The 15,869-nt window shown below is 40.4% G+C and overlaps 1 protein-coding gene across 4 annotated transcripts; it reads right to left on the reverse strand.

Annotated features, from left to right (window-relative positions):
* Nucleotides 1-667: 667 nt before the first annotated feature.
* On the reverse strand, nucleotides 668-8,399 carry LOC130378168 (uncharacterized). 4 transcript variants are annotated; one of them, XM_056585063.1, is made up of 6 exons: nucleotides 7,974-8,399; nucleotides 6,785-6,855; nucleotides 2,989-4,012; nucleotides 2,575-2,730; nucleotides 2,334-2,426; nucleotides 668-1,504 (listed from the first exon to the last, which is right to left on the reverse strand). In XM_056585063.1, exons 4-6 carry the CDS (start codon nucleotides 2,590-2,592, stop codon nucleotides 1,187-1,189), a joined length of 429 nt encoding a protein of 142 aa, XP_056441038.1. In that variant the 5' UTR covers nucleotides 2,593-2,730; nucleotides 2,989-4,012; nucleotides 6,785-6,855; nucleotides 7,974-8,399; the 3' UTR covers nucleotides 668-1,186. The 4 variants fall into 3 exon arrangements, 2 of the variants coding, with proteins under 2 accessions (XP_056441038.1, XP_056441037.1); XR_008894538.1 differs by lacking the exon at nucleotides 7,974-8,399 and having other exon boundaries at nucleotides 6,785-7,860; XM_056585062.1 differs by lacking the exon at nucleotides 668-1,504 and having other exon boundaries at nucleotides 1,599-2,426.
* Nucleotides 8,400-15,869: the final 7,470 nt, after the last annotated feature.

Raw genomic sequence — 15,869 nt, forward strand, 5'->3', positions numbered from 1 at the left:
TTATTTAACATCAAATAGCATTTTCTGAAGAGTTATCTAGTCGCATAAATTGCAAGCAACTTCACAGAATGTAGTTTAACAGTTGCAATACATAAAACCTCAATTCCCTTGTATAGCCTCCTTGCTCGCACAAAAACTGTCCTTTAAAGGTATAGTTCGGTATTTTTGAACCTGGGCCTTATTTCTGTCATGGGGTGCCTTAATCTACTAATTGGTAAAATTTTGGTGAAGATCGGCGTAGTTTTGAAGCTGTTCAGACCATCGAGATCGAGCGTGTATCCATATGACGGGAGTAAGCCGGGCACAGACAATACAGCCTCTAAATAAGTCATTAGGTCTTTATTTCACCAATGCTTTAAGATGAATGAAGGAATGAACGCGTGCTACCGCCCCGTTAGCTCAGAGCTGCTTGTTGTTGCCGTTGCCGTCGTTATTGAGGCTTTTCAACACCCGGGTCACCTGGGATGACGTCATCGACGGGGGCGCTGCAGCACAGCTGATCCCAAGTGAACCGGATCAATAATAACAACACGGCAGCTCTGAGCTCACTCTGAGCTAACAGGGCGGTAGCACGCGTTCATTCCTTCATTCACCTTAAAGCATTGGTGAAATAAAGACCTAATGACTTATTTAGAGGCTGTATTGTCTTTGCCCGGCTTACTCCCGTCATATGGATATACGCTCGATCTCGATGGTCTGAACAGCGTCAAAACTACGCAGATCTTCACCAAAATGCTACCAGTTAGTAGATTAAGGCACCCCATGACAGAAATAAGGCCCAGGTTCAAAAATACCGAACTATACCTTTAAGTGCAGACGTAAAACATTAAGGGGTTACAAGAATCTCATTATAGTTCTACTGGAATTCAAAGTAGTTTGTTTCTTGCCTAAAACATTTTCTCAAAAACAGACATAGGAGGTAAAGTGCATAGAACAGCTGAAGTGCATATTGCCATAATGCATTTCTCAGAAAATCACTAGCTTCCACTAGTGTTTTCCTCCACTAAAGACATCATTTAAGAACTATCCTAATAATATTACTATCACAGGCAAGTACAGTGAAACCTGACGAGCACAGGTGAGAGAGAGTGACAACAGGGACAACAATCTGTCAAGCAACTTGACAGAGCATAAGAACAGTCAATAAAACCACTTCTCTCCCTGCATGGCTCAAAGATCCCTCACCTCATTCATGAAGTTTATTCTTCAGTACCTGGACCTTGTTTGAAAAGCGATGGGTATCAATTCCCATCAGGACTTTCTGAAGAAATTCAAAACTGTACTTGAGATCAGGCGGGTAGCTCAAATTCAGATTGTAGATGAGCCCAAACAGCAGAGCAACGGCACAGGCGAGATCTCCAATGTGCTTGAGCATGACGACACCCTCAACAATGATCCCTACATCTTCTGGTGGATTGGAGGCATCTGCACCCTCATGTTTGATGACGTAGATCCCAAGGGCTGTCATATCCAGTTCGCTCTGGGCATTATCAAAGTTCACATCCTAAACCACAGAACAAAAAGAGACATGTTATTGAGCATTAGATGTCATGTGTTGAACAGGTACATCTTTCTTTCTTTACTCCCATCATTAGCTTTTGTATTTTTGCTGCATCTTTTTGTGTTATGGGGAACAGATTTAGCTTGGTAATGTCGATCAGATTTAGCTTGGTAATGTCGATCAAATGACTGCAGAGTCTGCTGTGAGCCTGTATTTCTATAAATGATTGGCTCCATGGTGCTCTCTGTGTTGCAGTAAATCAGGGAAACACAGAATTACAACCAGCTGTCGCTTTAGTTTTGATAGCAATACAGGGTCAAGCAAGGGCAAAACCCTCTGTATTTAAAAATATGAAATATTTTAGAACAAAAACAGCCCAACTTCAGAGACTTGTAGAGAGAAATCAACCAGCACTTCAATCAACTTAATTTTAGTGTCTCAATTGTAAGACCTGGTAAACACTGTATTCAAATTTCAAGTTAAAATTGACCAACAAATATTTTCTTTAACAGCCTATTACACACTATAATGCATGCCAAATGTGGGCCATTGTTTTTGGAGAATAAAGTCCATTTGTTAATTCCTAGATGTTTTAATAATAATAAGTAGTGAATGTCAGACACATTTTTAAAATGTCCCTGCTTACCAAAGCTTTGAAGTTATCATGTCTTTTAATCTCCATATTTTACCATCATATTATATATAAGGAATATTATTATGTGATCCATTCCGCCATATTATTGCTACCAAAAATTCTATCATTGCCACAACGTTCCTCTTCAATCTACTGTACATATTCTATGCTGTTAAATGGACATTTTCTTACACTTACCAGATATTCCTTGATGAGCTTCTCTGGGTCTTCATTTAAATACACAGCAAGTGATTTCAGGTTGCAAGCCCTCCTTGTAGCAATGGTGTCATTCTGTAAAAGAGGGAAATGTCACTGTACAACACTAAGCCTGTAGCTCATTGTAGCCTGACTCAGACATTTGTCTAAAACTCATTTCAAATGTTGTCTCGAGTGTAAAATCAGCAAATCTGAAACACTCCACAAAAAAATAATCACAAACCTCGTTGATGGAAGCCATGATCTCTGCAATCTTGCGACCTGCTACTCCTCACTTCTTAAGGCACACCCTGGACAGCTTAGCAGAGTGGTGGTCAAGTTCTGACATAAACTTGGACATCAGTGGGATGGTGGTAATACGTGTAAATTCTGCACTTATCTGGAAAGAAGAGTTGTGGGGAGGGGAGACAAAAAACAACAACTTACAGCATTTGGCAAGACAGAAATAATAAAAAGCTGCATGAAAAAATGTCTATCTTCAGTAGGGCTGGTTGATATTAGGTGTGATATCAAACTAAATGTAAATAATACAAACATTTACAAATGTGTGATGCCACTTGCAAGATTCCAAATTCTGATACAATATTTGTTCAATATTGTTGTCATGTTGAGAGTTGGACACTTAATTCTGACCTACCTCACTTTCAGCAAAAAGAGCTGGCCATCTGCTTTGAAATTCTGCAATGGAGGGCATGTCGACTACAACTTCTTTCCTCCTGTAGGCAAAAGTTTTGTCCATCTTCACTTTTATGATTTGATTGTTGTCCCTCTTCTTGACCTCAGACAGTAATTCCAACCTCTCATTCTCAAGAGTCTTTTGGTTTTCGCCAACTGGATAGTCTGGCAAAAAATTCACCTCAGCTTTCCTCGGTTTCTTCACTTGATTTGGACTTGTGTGGCCTCCTCTGCGTTTCATGGAATTGATGCTCAATTCAGAGGTTATGTTTCTCAGGCTACTGTGATAATTTGCCATTTTATATTTTAAACTAATCTTCCAACCGTAGAATCCTGTCACAGAACCTTGCTCCTTTAGGCATGCATGTGTTTTAATCAAAGCCTCTGCAACATCATCAAACTCTGCACTTGTAGGGTATGCTTTGTACTTGATTATTACAGAAGCCAAGGACTCTAAAATTGCAGACTTGAGTTTTGGGCTTGGGTTGAGGAGGGTGCCATTTTTGTGATATTCCTGATTGGCTTTCACAAGTTGCAGCTCTACTTCATAGGAAAACTGTGGAATAGGGAAGCTTGCTGGCCAGGCCTGAGATCTCAGCATCGAGGTTGGTGATGGTGATGAATCAGGGGTAGAGAGTATCTCGGTGTCGGTAGAAGAAAGGGAAGTGGATTCCACTGAGAGACTTCTCAGTACCTGAGGAGTACTACCTTCACCAGTTGCTTCCTGTGCATTTGTGATCACTTTAACCGTGCCCAAGTGTTGGAGAGCCGCTGTTGAGGTCAGATTTATAAATTCGTCAAAATCAACGTCCATGTATTGTAGCCGGAAGTCCTGAAACTGCACATTGTCTCTTGATCTCAAGTTTGAGGACTTCTACTGACTCTGGTATTCCAGAAGGCAGAGTCAATTTTTCGGAGTTGTTTTCTCCCATGATAATCCGAAGTTTAACTGGGGTTGTCATTTTTTGTCCAACCCAACAGTTACTCTACACAAAAAAAAGAAAAAACAGATTTAGACATAAGCAGTTATACAAGTCTCACAATACCTCTAGGGTGCAAGCATTATGTACTTATGTGGCTGAATGCAAGTGTTTGAATTTGCGAAAATTACTACTACTAAAATAATACTAGTGCAACAGATTTGCTTTACATTACCGTAGGAGTGTATGTATCTTTTCAAAGTCACCATGCAAACTCCTCCAATTCTGTAGTGAGATAGGGGGCAACGATCTGCTAGTTCACTTAACTCAATAAGAGAAACATTGGTTGGAGATGGATCCAATTGGATGGCCCGGTAGTGTTCCCTGTACCATGACTTCATTTTTTTCACAATGAATTCTAATCCATCTTTTGAGACACACATCTGCACAATTTCTGCAAACTCTGGCAGACCACCAACTGATCCATGTGCTATTATCATGCCACTTCTGTAGTTTATGCCATCAACAGAGACATTCTGGGTCAGATTAACCACAGTAGCATCTGGGTACTTCTGAGTGAAGCTTAGTGCTACACCCTCTTTCAGGATTTCAACTGGAACTGTTGAGACATGTGCAACTTCCAGAGATGGTTTTTCACAACTTGATGTATGCATATAATAGCCTGTCATGAGTTGATGTTTATTGGCCAAAGAATGGGTTATGTTTCTAAAGCAGTTTGTGTGCCTCACAACTTACTTAAAAAAAGTATGTTTGGCCTCAAATCTCATTGTCCACAAGATAACAAGAGGACCAAAGTGGCAAATCATTGATGGATAATGTTCGAGAAAGTGATGTTTTGGTAGCAGTCTTCTTTCTGGGAAAAGTTCTTGGAACCTATATCTGTGCTCTGATATTTTGCTCTCCAAGTATGCAATTGACTCATTGGTATGGATGGGGCAAACTACCAAATCAACAATATCCTTCAAGTCTAGTATGAGTTGCCAGGCTGGTTCATCCTCTGGTGTCAGATTTCCAACAATAAGTGGTAACAACCTTAATAGACACCAATTCTCGTGTGCATTGCCACCGATTGTTTTTTTACTTTGGAAGGTACGTGGTAACAAATGAGGGCGATTAGTCTTGTCTCCCCATTTGTATGGAAAACTCTGAATCATCTGATTAAGAGTATCAAAAGAGAAATACTTCTTGGCAATTAAAACTCCAAAGCATTCAGCTAGCTCAACAGGCACTATGCCTTCGAAGAGATCATGCGCAAGATCAGGGGGGAAGCCTGAAGTAACCTTAAAGTGAGAAAGGCTTTCAGCTAAAACACATTTGTTTTTCACACCATAACAGTGTTTTCCTTCTTCAAGTGCCCTTGTTACATGAACACTATGCAACTCTTCAGTTCTCAGTTGAAATTCACCAGTTTTTACTTCTTTTGACTGAACCTCTTTACGTGTGGCAGTACAAAATCTACAGAAGTACTCTCCAGAAAAGTTTTCCACAAAACCGGCCAATCGGTGAGCTCCAAGACTATCTGCCACTACACACTGGACTGTGCCTTTAATAAATGCTCCTAGATGGTCAATGAACACCCCTTCCTGCTCTAAAGTGACAAGGTCATTCAAAAGGGGCTGAAATATTTTCTGATAGCCAAAGTTCTTTATATCATCACTTTTACATAACAATGCAAGATAAATTGAGGAGAGAGATGAATGAGAACCTGGTGGCAGGTTTCCTAGAACCCAATAAACTGAACAAAGTTTATGCTTTTTTCGGGATGTCCCCAATGGATTGCAGATTTCAAAGTCATCTATATAGAGGCACAAAGAGATTCTAAGTTCCTCACCAGATAGAAAATCACTGTTTAGAAAATGAAGACCATCTCGAAAAGATACATACTGCTCCTGCTTTACTGAAGGCTGCTCTGCATGACTATCAACAACTTTATTGAGTATGTCCTTCTGTTTGAGTAACTGCTGTAATGATTTTAATATGGGAACATACTGAAAAGACCTTTTTGTTTGGGACTCGAGTATGTATTCAATGGGATCAACCACATCGAAATGTTCCCTATAATACTGTCTCCGTTTGAAAGCAGTGCCTAGTGGGCCATTCTTTGCAGCAGCTTTTAACAAAGGGTTAAAAGAAGATAATGAGTTAGTCAGCTCTTTGATGACCAGCTGGTCTACACAGAGGTTGTGATTTTTGAAGGTATCTAGAATTACTTTTTTTGATACCGGTACAGATGCAGTGCTGATTAAAAAATGCAACTCTGTAAGCAGTTCATCAATTGCTGTGCTTGGAACGTGAAAATAATTTTCCAATTTTAGCAAAAGAGATGCAAATTTCAGCTCTATGGTTTTTGGTAAATCTTCAGGTTCTGTGTCAATTTCGATATCACCAATGGAATCTGCATTGCCATCTTCTGAGATTCTGTCATCTAGTGTGCCATCAGCTGAAGATTGAGGTTCACTTGTTTTTACAATGCCCACTTTAAAATCTTTTAATGTATATGGTTTGTGCTTCCTTTTTTTATGTGACTTAAAAGTACCATAAACATTTGTCTGAAACGAACATCCCTCAAACATACATTGCACCGTTTCGTGACTCTTAAGGTGGTTGTTGATGTGACAAAAATATTTTTGTGCTGAAGCTATGTCACTGCATGTACACAAATGACAATTAAAGATAACCACATTCACAGATTTTTGCACAGTTTGATTAGGATGAAATCTGCTTAAGTGACTATGAAGAGCATTCCATGTTTTGAAAACACAAGGGCAATGAGAATATGCACATGGGTGTCTGTGTCCAAAATGGCCATGAGCTAACCTGTAGTGCTTCAGAAGTAGAAACCGTGATGATGTCACTGTCTTGCACTGTTTGCATTGCCACATGAATGTCTGTGGAGAAAAAAGAAAGGGAAATGAGTCCCTTATACAAAAGGTTTATCCACATGTGTAAAATTGAAACCAAAAAGTGCACAATGTGTGAAAGATTGAGTAACATTTGTTAATATATGGCTGTTGAAAAATTATATTTTTGGCCCGCTGTCCATGCTCAAATTGTTAATACTTTTAACTATTATTATGTGTCAGCAGTCGGAATATCTCTTTTAATATTTATTGTTGCACTTCTTCTCCTGACCACAAATTAACATTGTATTACATTGGGGTTAGGGTGGCGCTGTTCAGCTCCAGCACTACTTCTTCTTCTTCTTCTTCTTCTACTAACAGCGGTGCTTAACAACCAACGAAAAAGAGTGAGAAGACGCTGTGATGAAGCGCGTTTTCAAAAAACTAATTCATGATTTTTATTAATTCATACTATAAGTGCATATATAAAATATAAAAATGTTAATGTGTTGTGGGCCGGCTGAAATGGTCTCGCGGCCCGGAGGCCGGACGTTCCCCACCCCTGGCATTAAGACAGGACACTGAAACTCCCGCTCTGTAAAACCCAACCTTCTGATTACTGTGGAGAAACTGTGTTTGTTTCCACTGTTCTTCAAAATAGTCACTTACCGGCTACTTCCCCCGAACGTTCCTCTGATCCAACTGTCGCTCGCTCTGAGTGAGTGAGTGGTGGCAGGGCCACGGGGACGGTGTGTGCGCAACTGCGCGTGTATGTGGAGGGGACGCGCATTTTCGCCCGCTCCTGGTTCACGTGATGGCTAAAAAAAAAAAACTTGCTTGTGTGTGCGCGCCGCTTACGTTAACGTTCATCATTTGCAAACGGATTCTTTCAGTTCAGCGTTCACAAAAATAGGAACGCTTTTAGTGCACAGCACTGCTCATATCACACAACCCAGTGAGACCTGACCGAAATGAACATGGGATTCTGCAAAACACACATGCCTCAACACACATCTCTACTCAGTTAGTAGATTTACTGATATAATCTGAGATGACGATTCTAAAACACTTTGCTGCTTTTATATTGACTATATGTGTGTTTTGAGAGCTTTAGCAGCACAATTTATAACTAAAAACAACAAAATTGTAGAGAGCACAATACTTACATTAAGTAGACTTCATGGCCACGTTCCTTCTGCGGCAAGTGAGACAATGGATGAGCACCACGTGGAGGTACGGCATCAAAAAGTGACAATCTTCATTAAACAAACTATCTAATGCGTTTTATTCAAGAATGTTGTGTTGGCCCAATGAAAAGCTGTTGAGTAAACCTGCCAAAACACATTATTTTGTTCAAAAACCACAACTAACTCAATTAAATTTAGAAACACACACTAGTTAAGTAAATCTGATGAAAGAGGATTATTTTAACTCAACAATAGCAAGATTTCATTTTTTTGAGTGTAGTTAGCTATGCTCTATTCTCCACTGTCTGAATTATGCGTCGCACAAAACAAACACACAAAACCTTCTGTGTAATTACACACCCTGTCTTGGTGCAGGGCGACATACAGACACAGACACACACTCACACAAACACACACACACAGACATACATACACAGACACATGCACACACACACACACACACACGATGATAATGTCCGGTTTTCGGACGTTATCTCGTCGCATATTTGTTTTTGCCTCGTCGCATATTTGTGTTTCTGGGTCTTTCACATAACCTACTAGTTATTGCCATATGTCTATGGTTATTACGGCCTTCCAAGTTCTGGAAATGGTATCTCCCTTACGTTCCACCTTCTTGCGCGAGCTGACTGTAGAGAGAGTCTGTCATTGGACGACCGATCTCAGGGTTGCCAGAGCCACGATAATTATCCTCCAAATACGACCATTTTGAGCCTTTGGTACGTTACTTTGCCATTTCCAATCTGGCAACATTGAGCACCATGCCGCTTCCACTCTGTTTACAACAGCACATTACATCTGCAGCCATGCCTAAACGTAAATGTAAGTTCACGGACGAACTAAAGAAAAAATACCCATGTCCCCCCCCGCGACGAAGTGTCCTCTTTTTCACAAACTCAAATCTGGTCACCCTAAGCAGACACACAGACATACATACACAGACACATACATGTGGCGTGTGTGTGTGCAAGTGAGTGTACTGCTCTGCAATTAGCATGTTTTGGCTTGTAGTTTTTTGTTTGTGAAATCGGACGAAAGATTTAAAAAAATAAATTGGGCTTCAAGACCCTCTAGTCCATTTGTCGCTATTTAACGCATATGGAAGGAATCTAAAACAAAATGGAGGATGGCCCTTCAAAAACAGTACTTAGCCAACCCGGTCTCACAAAAATACGTGACACTGTCACGTTATTTAATCTATTGAAACGTGATCAGGATCACGTATTTTCAAATTTTTCGTGTTAAAAAGCACAAATTTCAAACCCATGTATTTCAATTGGAAGTATTTGTCGTGTCACCAGCACGACTTCCAAACTAAGGTTCTGTGCGGGAGCGTTCTCCCTAATGTCCCTTAAGGAGCTCCGTACAGTAGCCTACATTTATTGTTAAAAATTGTGAACAATATGACAGCTTTAGGCCACCCGGAATAGGTTATCATTAATATTGATGCGTAGGGGTTGATTATAACTCTTGTTTATTGTTTATACCACAGTCTGGGGAAATAGGCTACTCGTATTCTGATTGGCTGCAGGGTGTGTATTATCTCCTGATATAGGCCTACAGACACCTGCTAAGTCAGTGGTTTTCAAACTGTGGGGCGCGCCCCCCCTGGGGGGCGCCAGGGTTCTTCAGGGGGGGCGCGACGTGAGAAAAATATAAACCCGAAAAAACCTGAAAGTCGATGATTCAAATCATCAATCGTACTTCAACTGTAGAAGTAACCTAACTAAATCAATTTTCAACCGTTTATCTTCGTGCAAACCATTTAACAAATCTACACACTTGTATCTTCAATAATATCTAAACAGAATTTCGATATCATTTAAAATGTCTTCAGAATCACAGTTTTAGTTTCATTACGCTTCGTTTTCAGCTGTTTTCATTGAAGACGTCAGCCCATTCTGATACACCTACTTCTAGACATCGTAACTCATTCATTTTTCAACCGTTTACCATCGTTCAAACCATTGAACAAATCTACACACTTGTATTTTCAATACTATCCAAACGGAATTTTGATAGCATTTATACTTTTTTCAGAATCACAGTTTTAGTTTCAAACCGGCATCGTTTTCAGTTGCTTATATAATGTAGGTCACCATAGCAACGCCGGTAAACAAACCCCGCCGAATAGTCGAATCTCTGGACTGAAAAAGCAGATCTGATTCGACTCTGAAAATTCAGAGTCGGGGACCCTGAAGGAATCTGTGTAAACTGGCAGTTTACACAGATTAAGATGTTCAAATGTATTTAAAAAAGGTTAAGCTAAAACATGCTTAGATAAAGTTGTTAAATTGTGTTAAATGTGTTTAAAAACGCACAAAGATGTTAAAATGTTTCAGAAATATGTTTAAAATGTTTAGAAAATATGTTTAAAAAATATATTTCAAACGTTTAAAAAATATGTTTCAAATGTTTTAAAATTATGATCAGAGAAGTTTAAAATGTGTAAAATAATTAAGATAGCTTTCAAAACACAGGTCTTTAGAACATTTCTTCTTTGGGGGGGGGGGGGCTCAGCTGAATTTTGTTCTCTGAGGGGGGGCTCACTCTCTCACACTTTGAAAACCCCTGTGCTAAGTAGTTCCAGTCAGTGTTTAGATTCTCTGCCCGAGCCCGAGCCCGACCCGACCCGACCCACGGGCCGGGTCGGGTCGATATTTCCCACCACTATCCTCGGGCCGGGCCTTTGATCGAGCGTTTTTACTTTTATTTTATCATTATCATAAATTAGCCTAATCTGAGGAGAAATCTATGCCATAAACAGAAATATTATGGGTCTTTATTACACTGGTCTTCTCAATGCCGTGGAACGCTCTGTTCACTTGCATGGGTCCGGGGATATCTCGGGATTGGTTTCTTTATTAATCGAATGGGAAATGCAATAGGCCTATTTTAGGACCGAATCACCGTTGAACTTGTTTCTAATAACATTTCTAGCGAGAAATATACTTTTAACTTGCATAATCTTTAGTCAGTGATTACGTCTGATCTTTAGTTTTATAGTTATTAGGAAGATTTTATCGGCTCGCTCGCATGTTTCAATGACGTCAGGTTGCTAAGGACGCTGCTTTCGCTAAACTAGCAGCTCACACACACACACACACACACACACACACACACACACACACACACACACACACACACACACACACACACACACACACACACACACAATGCATTTCGCTGCAGATATTCCCTCAATTATTATTACTTTCAAAACGTTGGCCAAGGTGGAATATCCTTTTTATTTGGGCTGCTTCTAGGACATTTTGGGTGGATTTTGAACGGTATGTGGGCGGGACGTTTTTTGCAGGACCTGGCAACCCTGCGCTGTTGCCCGGGGTGCTGAAATGCTCCGGAACAGATCTGGATCCACTATGGCCAAAAGACTTGTCTGCCCCCCCCCCCCCTTAAATAAATTCTATGGCAGAATAAAGAATAAATTCATGCATTATCATTCAACTTGTACATGTGTTTTTACAGTATAGCGTGGTGGAGGGCTGACGTATGTTGCCCAACCCGGAAGTGAGCGTCGCTCTGGTTTCCCTTGACAAAAAGCCAACGGGTTTTTCCATTGGATTTTGGATGATTGCAGAAAAATTAGCATCTTTGAAGCACCTCCTCAAAAACTGAAAATAAATAAATAAATAAAAATATCTGTGCTCCAAAGAACGAAATGTAAACCAATGCATTCTGAATAATAATAATAATAATAATACATTTAATTTAGAGGCGCCTTTCAAGACACCCAAGGTCACTTTACAGAGCATATAGTCATCATTCAAAACTATGTAAAACAGACTAGGAATAAAAGAAAAACAGAGGTTAAACATGAAGAATAATAATAATTAATAACACTCAAAGACGCATACAGTGAAGGGGGGACCTCACTAACCACCACCAATGAGTAGCACCCACTTGGGTGATGAATGGGAGTGTTTCTCCGATTTTTCCATGCTACACAGAACGAAATGTAAACCCATGCAAATAAAGACTTCATGTTCATAATCATTTAAATATCATTAATCTCCTGAGTGTGTCGAGTGGTATTCTATTTTTTTCAACGGGGCTGCATCCAGTCACTTGACCGTCATGGTTGCTATGGTGGTTGCTATCGACCGCCCCCTCTAATCCTTACATGGTTCTAAAAACCACGCGGCAAAGGAGCTGCCGTCCATTGTGTTGTTTTTGTCGTAAACTAGGGTCAGATGGTTAAAAAATAGACAGATATTCCAAGGTATCCTTAAAAGGCAGCTTGGATGTTTTTATTTTGTGCAGTTTAGACTTCTTCTATAACCTATTTTTGAAAGCAAAACATCAAAACATCGAACATGTTTAATGGTAGTAATTAGCTGTCGAAATTGGAGGCCTTAATCAATAATGAGCAGCTATTGATTTACTTTCCGATAGAAATTTGTGACAAATGACATATTATTTAGCATCTACACGTTGAGCTGAGTCCAATGACACCAAGCATGACACTCTAGCAAATGTATTTTACATGGTACATATGGTCTAGGACATGATCTCGGTGTGGCAAGAGGGCAAGCTTGATCTCATTGGACTCAGCTTAACGTGTAGATGCTAAATAACATGTAATTTGTCAAGAATCTCCATCGGGAAGCAAATCTATAGCTGGTCATTATTGATAAAGGCCCCCAAAATCGACAGCTAATTACTACCCCGAAACATATGATCATGTGTGGCACTGTTGATCATGTGTGGCACTGTTGCAATCGCCTCGAAACGTAGATGTCAAAGGACACCTTGTTTGCCCCCTTACGCCTCCGGGAAGATATTTTCATACTTCTAATGGATTGATTCATATTTTAAGGTTCTCGGAATGAGACTTTAGGCGGCTGCAGCAGAAGTGTTGAGACGAAAGATGATATCAAGACATTTATAGAATGTTCCGATTCACATTATGATTCTTCGTCATAACTATCCGACCAAACATCCTTCACATTCACCGAGCGAAGATTATGAAAGTCCAGGCCCCCCCTTCCTGCACTCGGGTTCCGACTGGGCCAAGTTTCGGGCAGGAAGGGCCCTCCGGGTCCGACCGGGCCAAGTTTCGGTGCGGGGGTCCCAGTTGGGCAATTCTCCAAATCCATATGGGGAGGGGGGGGGGGGGGGGGGGGTGATGCTTGTTGACAGTAGGGGTGTACATTAGACATAAATAGGAAGCAAACTCAGGAGAAGGAATGACCTCTCATAAATATTTATTCAATAAATTGTTTCAAATAACCCTGCCTCGTTAAATCAATGAGCTTGGTGTTTTGCTTTCAAAAATAGGTTATAGAAGAAGTCTAAACTGCACAAAATAAAAACATCCAAGCTGCCTTTTAAGGATACCTTGGAATATCTGTCTATTTTTTAACCATCTGACCCTAGTTTACGACAAAAACAACACAATGGACGGCAGCTCCTTTGCCGCGTGGTTTTTAGAACCATGTAAGGATTAGAGGGGGCGGTCGATAGCAACCACCATAGCAACCATGACGGTCAAGTGACTGGATGCAGCCCCGTTGAAAAAAATAGAATACCACTCGACACACTCAGGAGATTATTGATATTTAAATGATTATGAACATGAAGTCTTTATTTGCATGGGTTTACATTTCGTTCTGTGTAGCATGGAAAAATCGGAGAAACACTCCCATTCATCACCCAAGTGGGTGCTACTCATTGGTGGTGGTTAGTGATGTCCCCCCTTCACTGTAGGCGTCTTTGAGTGTTATTAATTATTATTATTCTTCATGTTTAACCTCTGTTTTTCTTTTATTCCTAGTCTGTTTTACATAGTTTTGAATGATGACTATATGCTCTGTAAAGTGACCTTGGGTGTCTTGAAAGGCGCCTCTAAATTAAATGTATTATTATTATTATTATTATTCAGAATGCATTGGTTTACATTTCGTTCTTTGGAGCACAGATATTTTTATTTATTTATTTATTTTCAGTTTTTGAGGAGGTGCTTCAAAGATGCTAATTTTTCTGCAATCATCCAAAATCCAATGGAAAAACCCGTTGGCTTTTTGTCAAGGGAAACCAGGGCGACGCTCACTTCCGGGTTGGGCAACATACGTCAGCCCTCCACCACGCTATACTGTAAAAACACATGTACAAGTTGAATGATAATGCATGAATTTATTCTTTATTCTGCCATATAATTTATTTAAGGGGGGGGGGGGGGCATACAAGTCTTTTGGGCAGAGTGGATCCAGATCTGTTCCGGAGAATTTCAGCACCCCGGGCAACAGCGCAGGGTTGCCAGGTCCTGCAAAAAACGTCCCGCCCACATACCGTTCAAAATCCACCCAAAATGTCCTAGAAGCAGCCCAAATAAAAAGGATATTCCACCTTGGCCAACGTTTTGAAAGTAATAATAATTGCGGGAATATCTGCAGCGAAATGCATTGTGTGTGTGTGTGTGTGTGTGTGTGTGTGTGTGTGTGTGTGTGTGTGTGTGTGTGTGTGTGTGTGTGTGTGTGTGTGTGTGTGTGTGTGTGTGAGCTGCTAGTTTAGCGAAAGCAGCGTCCTTAGCAACCTGACGTAATTGAAACATGCGAGCGAGCCGATAAAATCTTCCTAATAACTATAAAACTAAAGATCAGACGTAATCACTGACTAAAGATTATGCAAGTTAAAAGTATATTTCTCGCTAGAAATGTTATTAGAAACAAGTTCAACGGTGATTCGGTCCTAAAATAGGCCTATTGCATTTCCCATTCGATTAATAAAGAAACCAATCCCGAGATATCCCCGGACCCATGCAAGTGAACGGAGCATTCCACGGCATTGAGAAGACCCGTGTAATAAAGACCCATAATATTTCTGTTTATGGCATAGATTTCTCCTCAGATTAGGCTAATTTATGATAATGATAAAATAAAAGTAAAAACGCTCGATCAAAGGCCCGGCCCGAGGATAGTGATGGGAAATATCGACCCGACCCGGCCCGCGGGTCGGGTCGGGTCGGGCTCGGGCTCGGGCAGAGAATCTAAACACTGACTGGAACTACTTATCAGGTGTCTGTAGGCCTATATCAGGAGATAATACACACCCTGCAGCCAATCAGAATACGAGTATTCCCCCAGACTGTGGTATAAACAATAAACAAGAGTTATAATCAACCCCTACGCATCAATATTAATGATAACCCATTATTATACGGTATGACTTCTAGATGTCACGTCCGCTCGCGACACTGGACTTGCGAGGCATCGACGCGGACTTCCATTCACATAGCCAAAAACAAGACAATAGATCTATGGCTAGATCAAAACATCAAGACATACAATTCTAAAAAGAACAGATTAAGCAGCTACCCTTTTTTCTTTCACGGTTTGCCTGAGCAGCGCACCTGACCTGCATTTAATAGCCTATATCCGTGAATTGTCACAATTTCTCAGAATCAAAGGTGAAAGTAGAAACGGGTGGCCTAAAGCTGTCATATTGTTCACAATTTTTAACAATAAATGTACTGTACGGAGCTCCTTAAGGGACATTAGGGAGAACGTTCCCGCACAGAACCTTAGTTTGGAAGTCGTGCTGGTGACACGACAAATACTTCCAATTGAAATACATGGGTTTGAAATTTGTGCTTTTTAACACGAAAAATTTAAAAATATGTGATCCTGATCACGTTTCAATAGATTAAATAACGTGACAGTGTCACGTCTTTTCGTGAGACCGGGTTGACTTAGCATGGTGTAGCATCTTATCCTAGCTTTCTGCGTTGTGTACAGGGAATGGTTTAACCTAGTGATTGTTAGTGCTTGGCACTTGGTGCTATGAACATCCTTACTGTACCCACAGAGAAATATTGTTGTTTCTCTTTCTCCTGACTAA

Source organism: Gadus chalcogrammus, unplaced genomic scaffold (assembly GCF_026213295.1).
Source record: "Gadus chalcogrammus isolate NIFS_2021 unplaced genomic scaffold, NIFS_Gcha_1.0 GACHA068, whole genome shotgun sequence".
Taxonomy (NCBI): Eukaryota; Metazoa; Chordata; class Actinopteri; order Gadiformes; family Gadidae; genus Gadus; species Gadus chalcogrammus.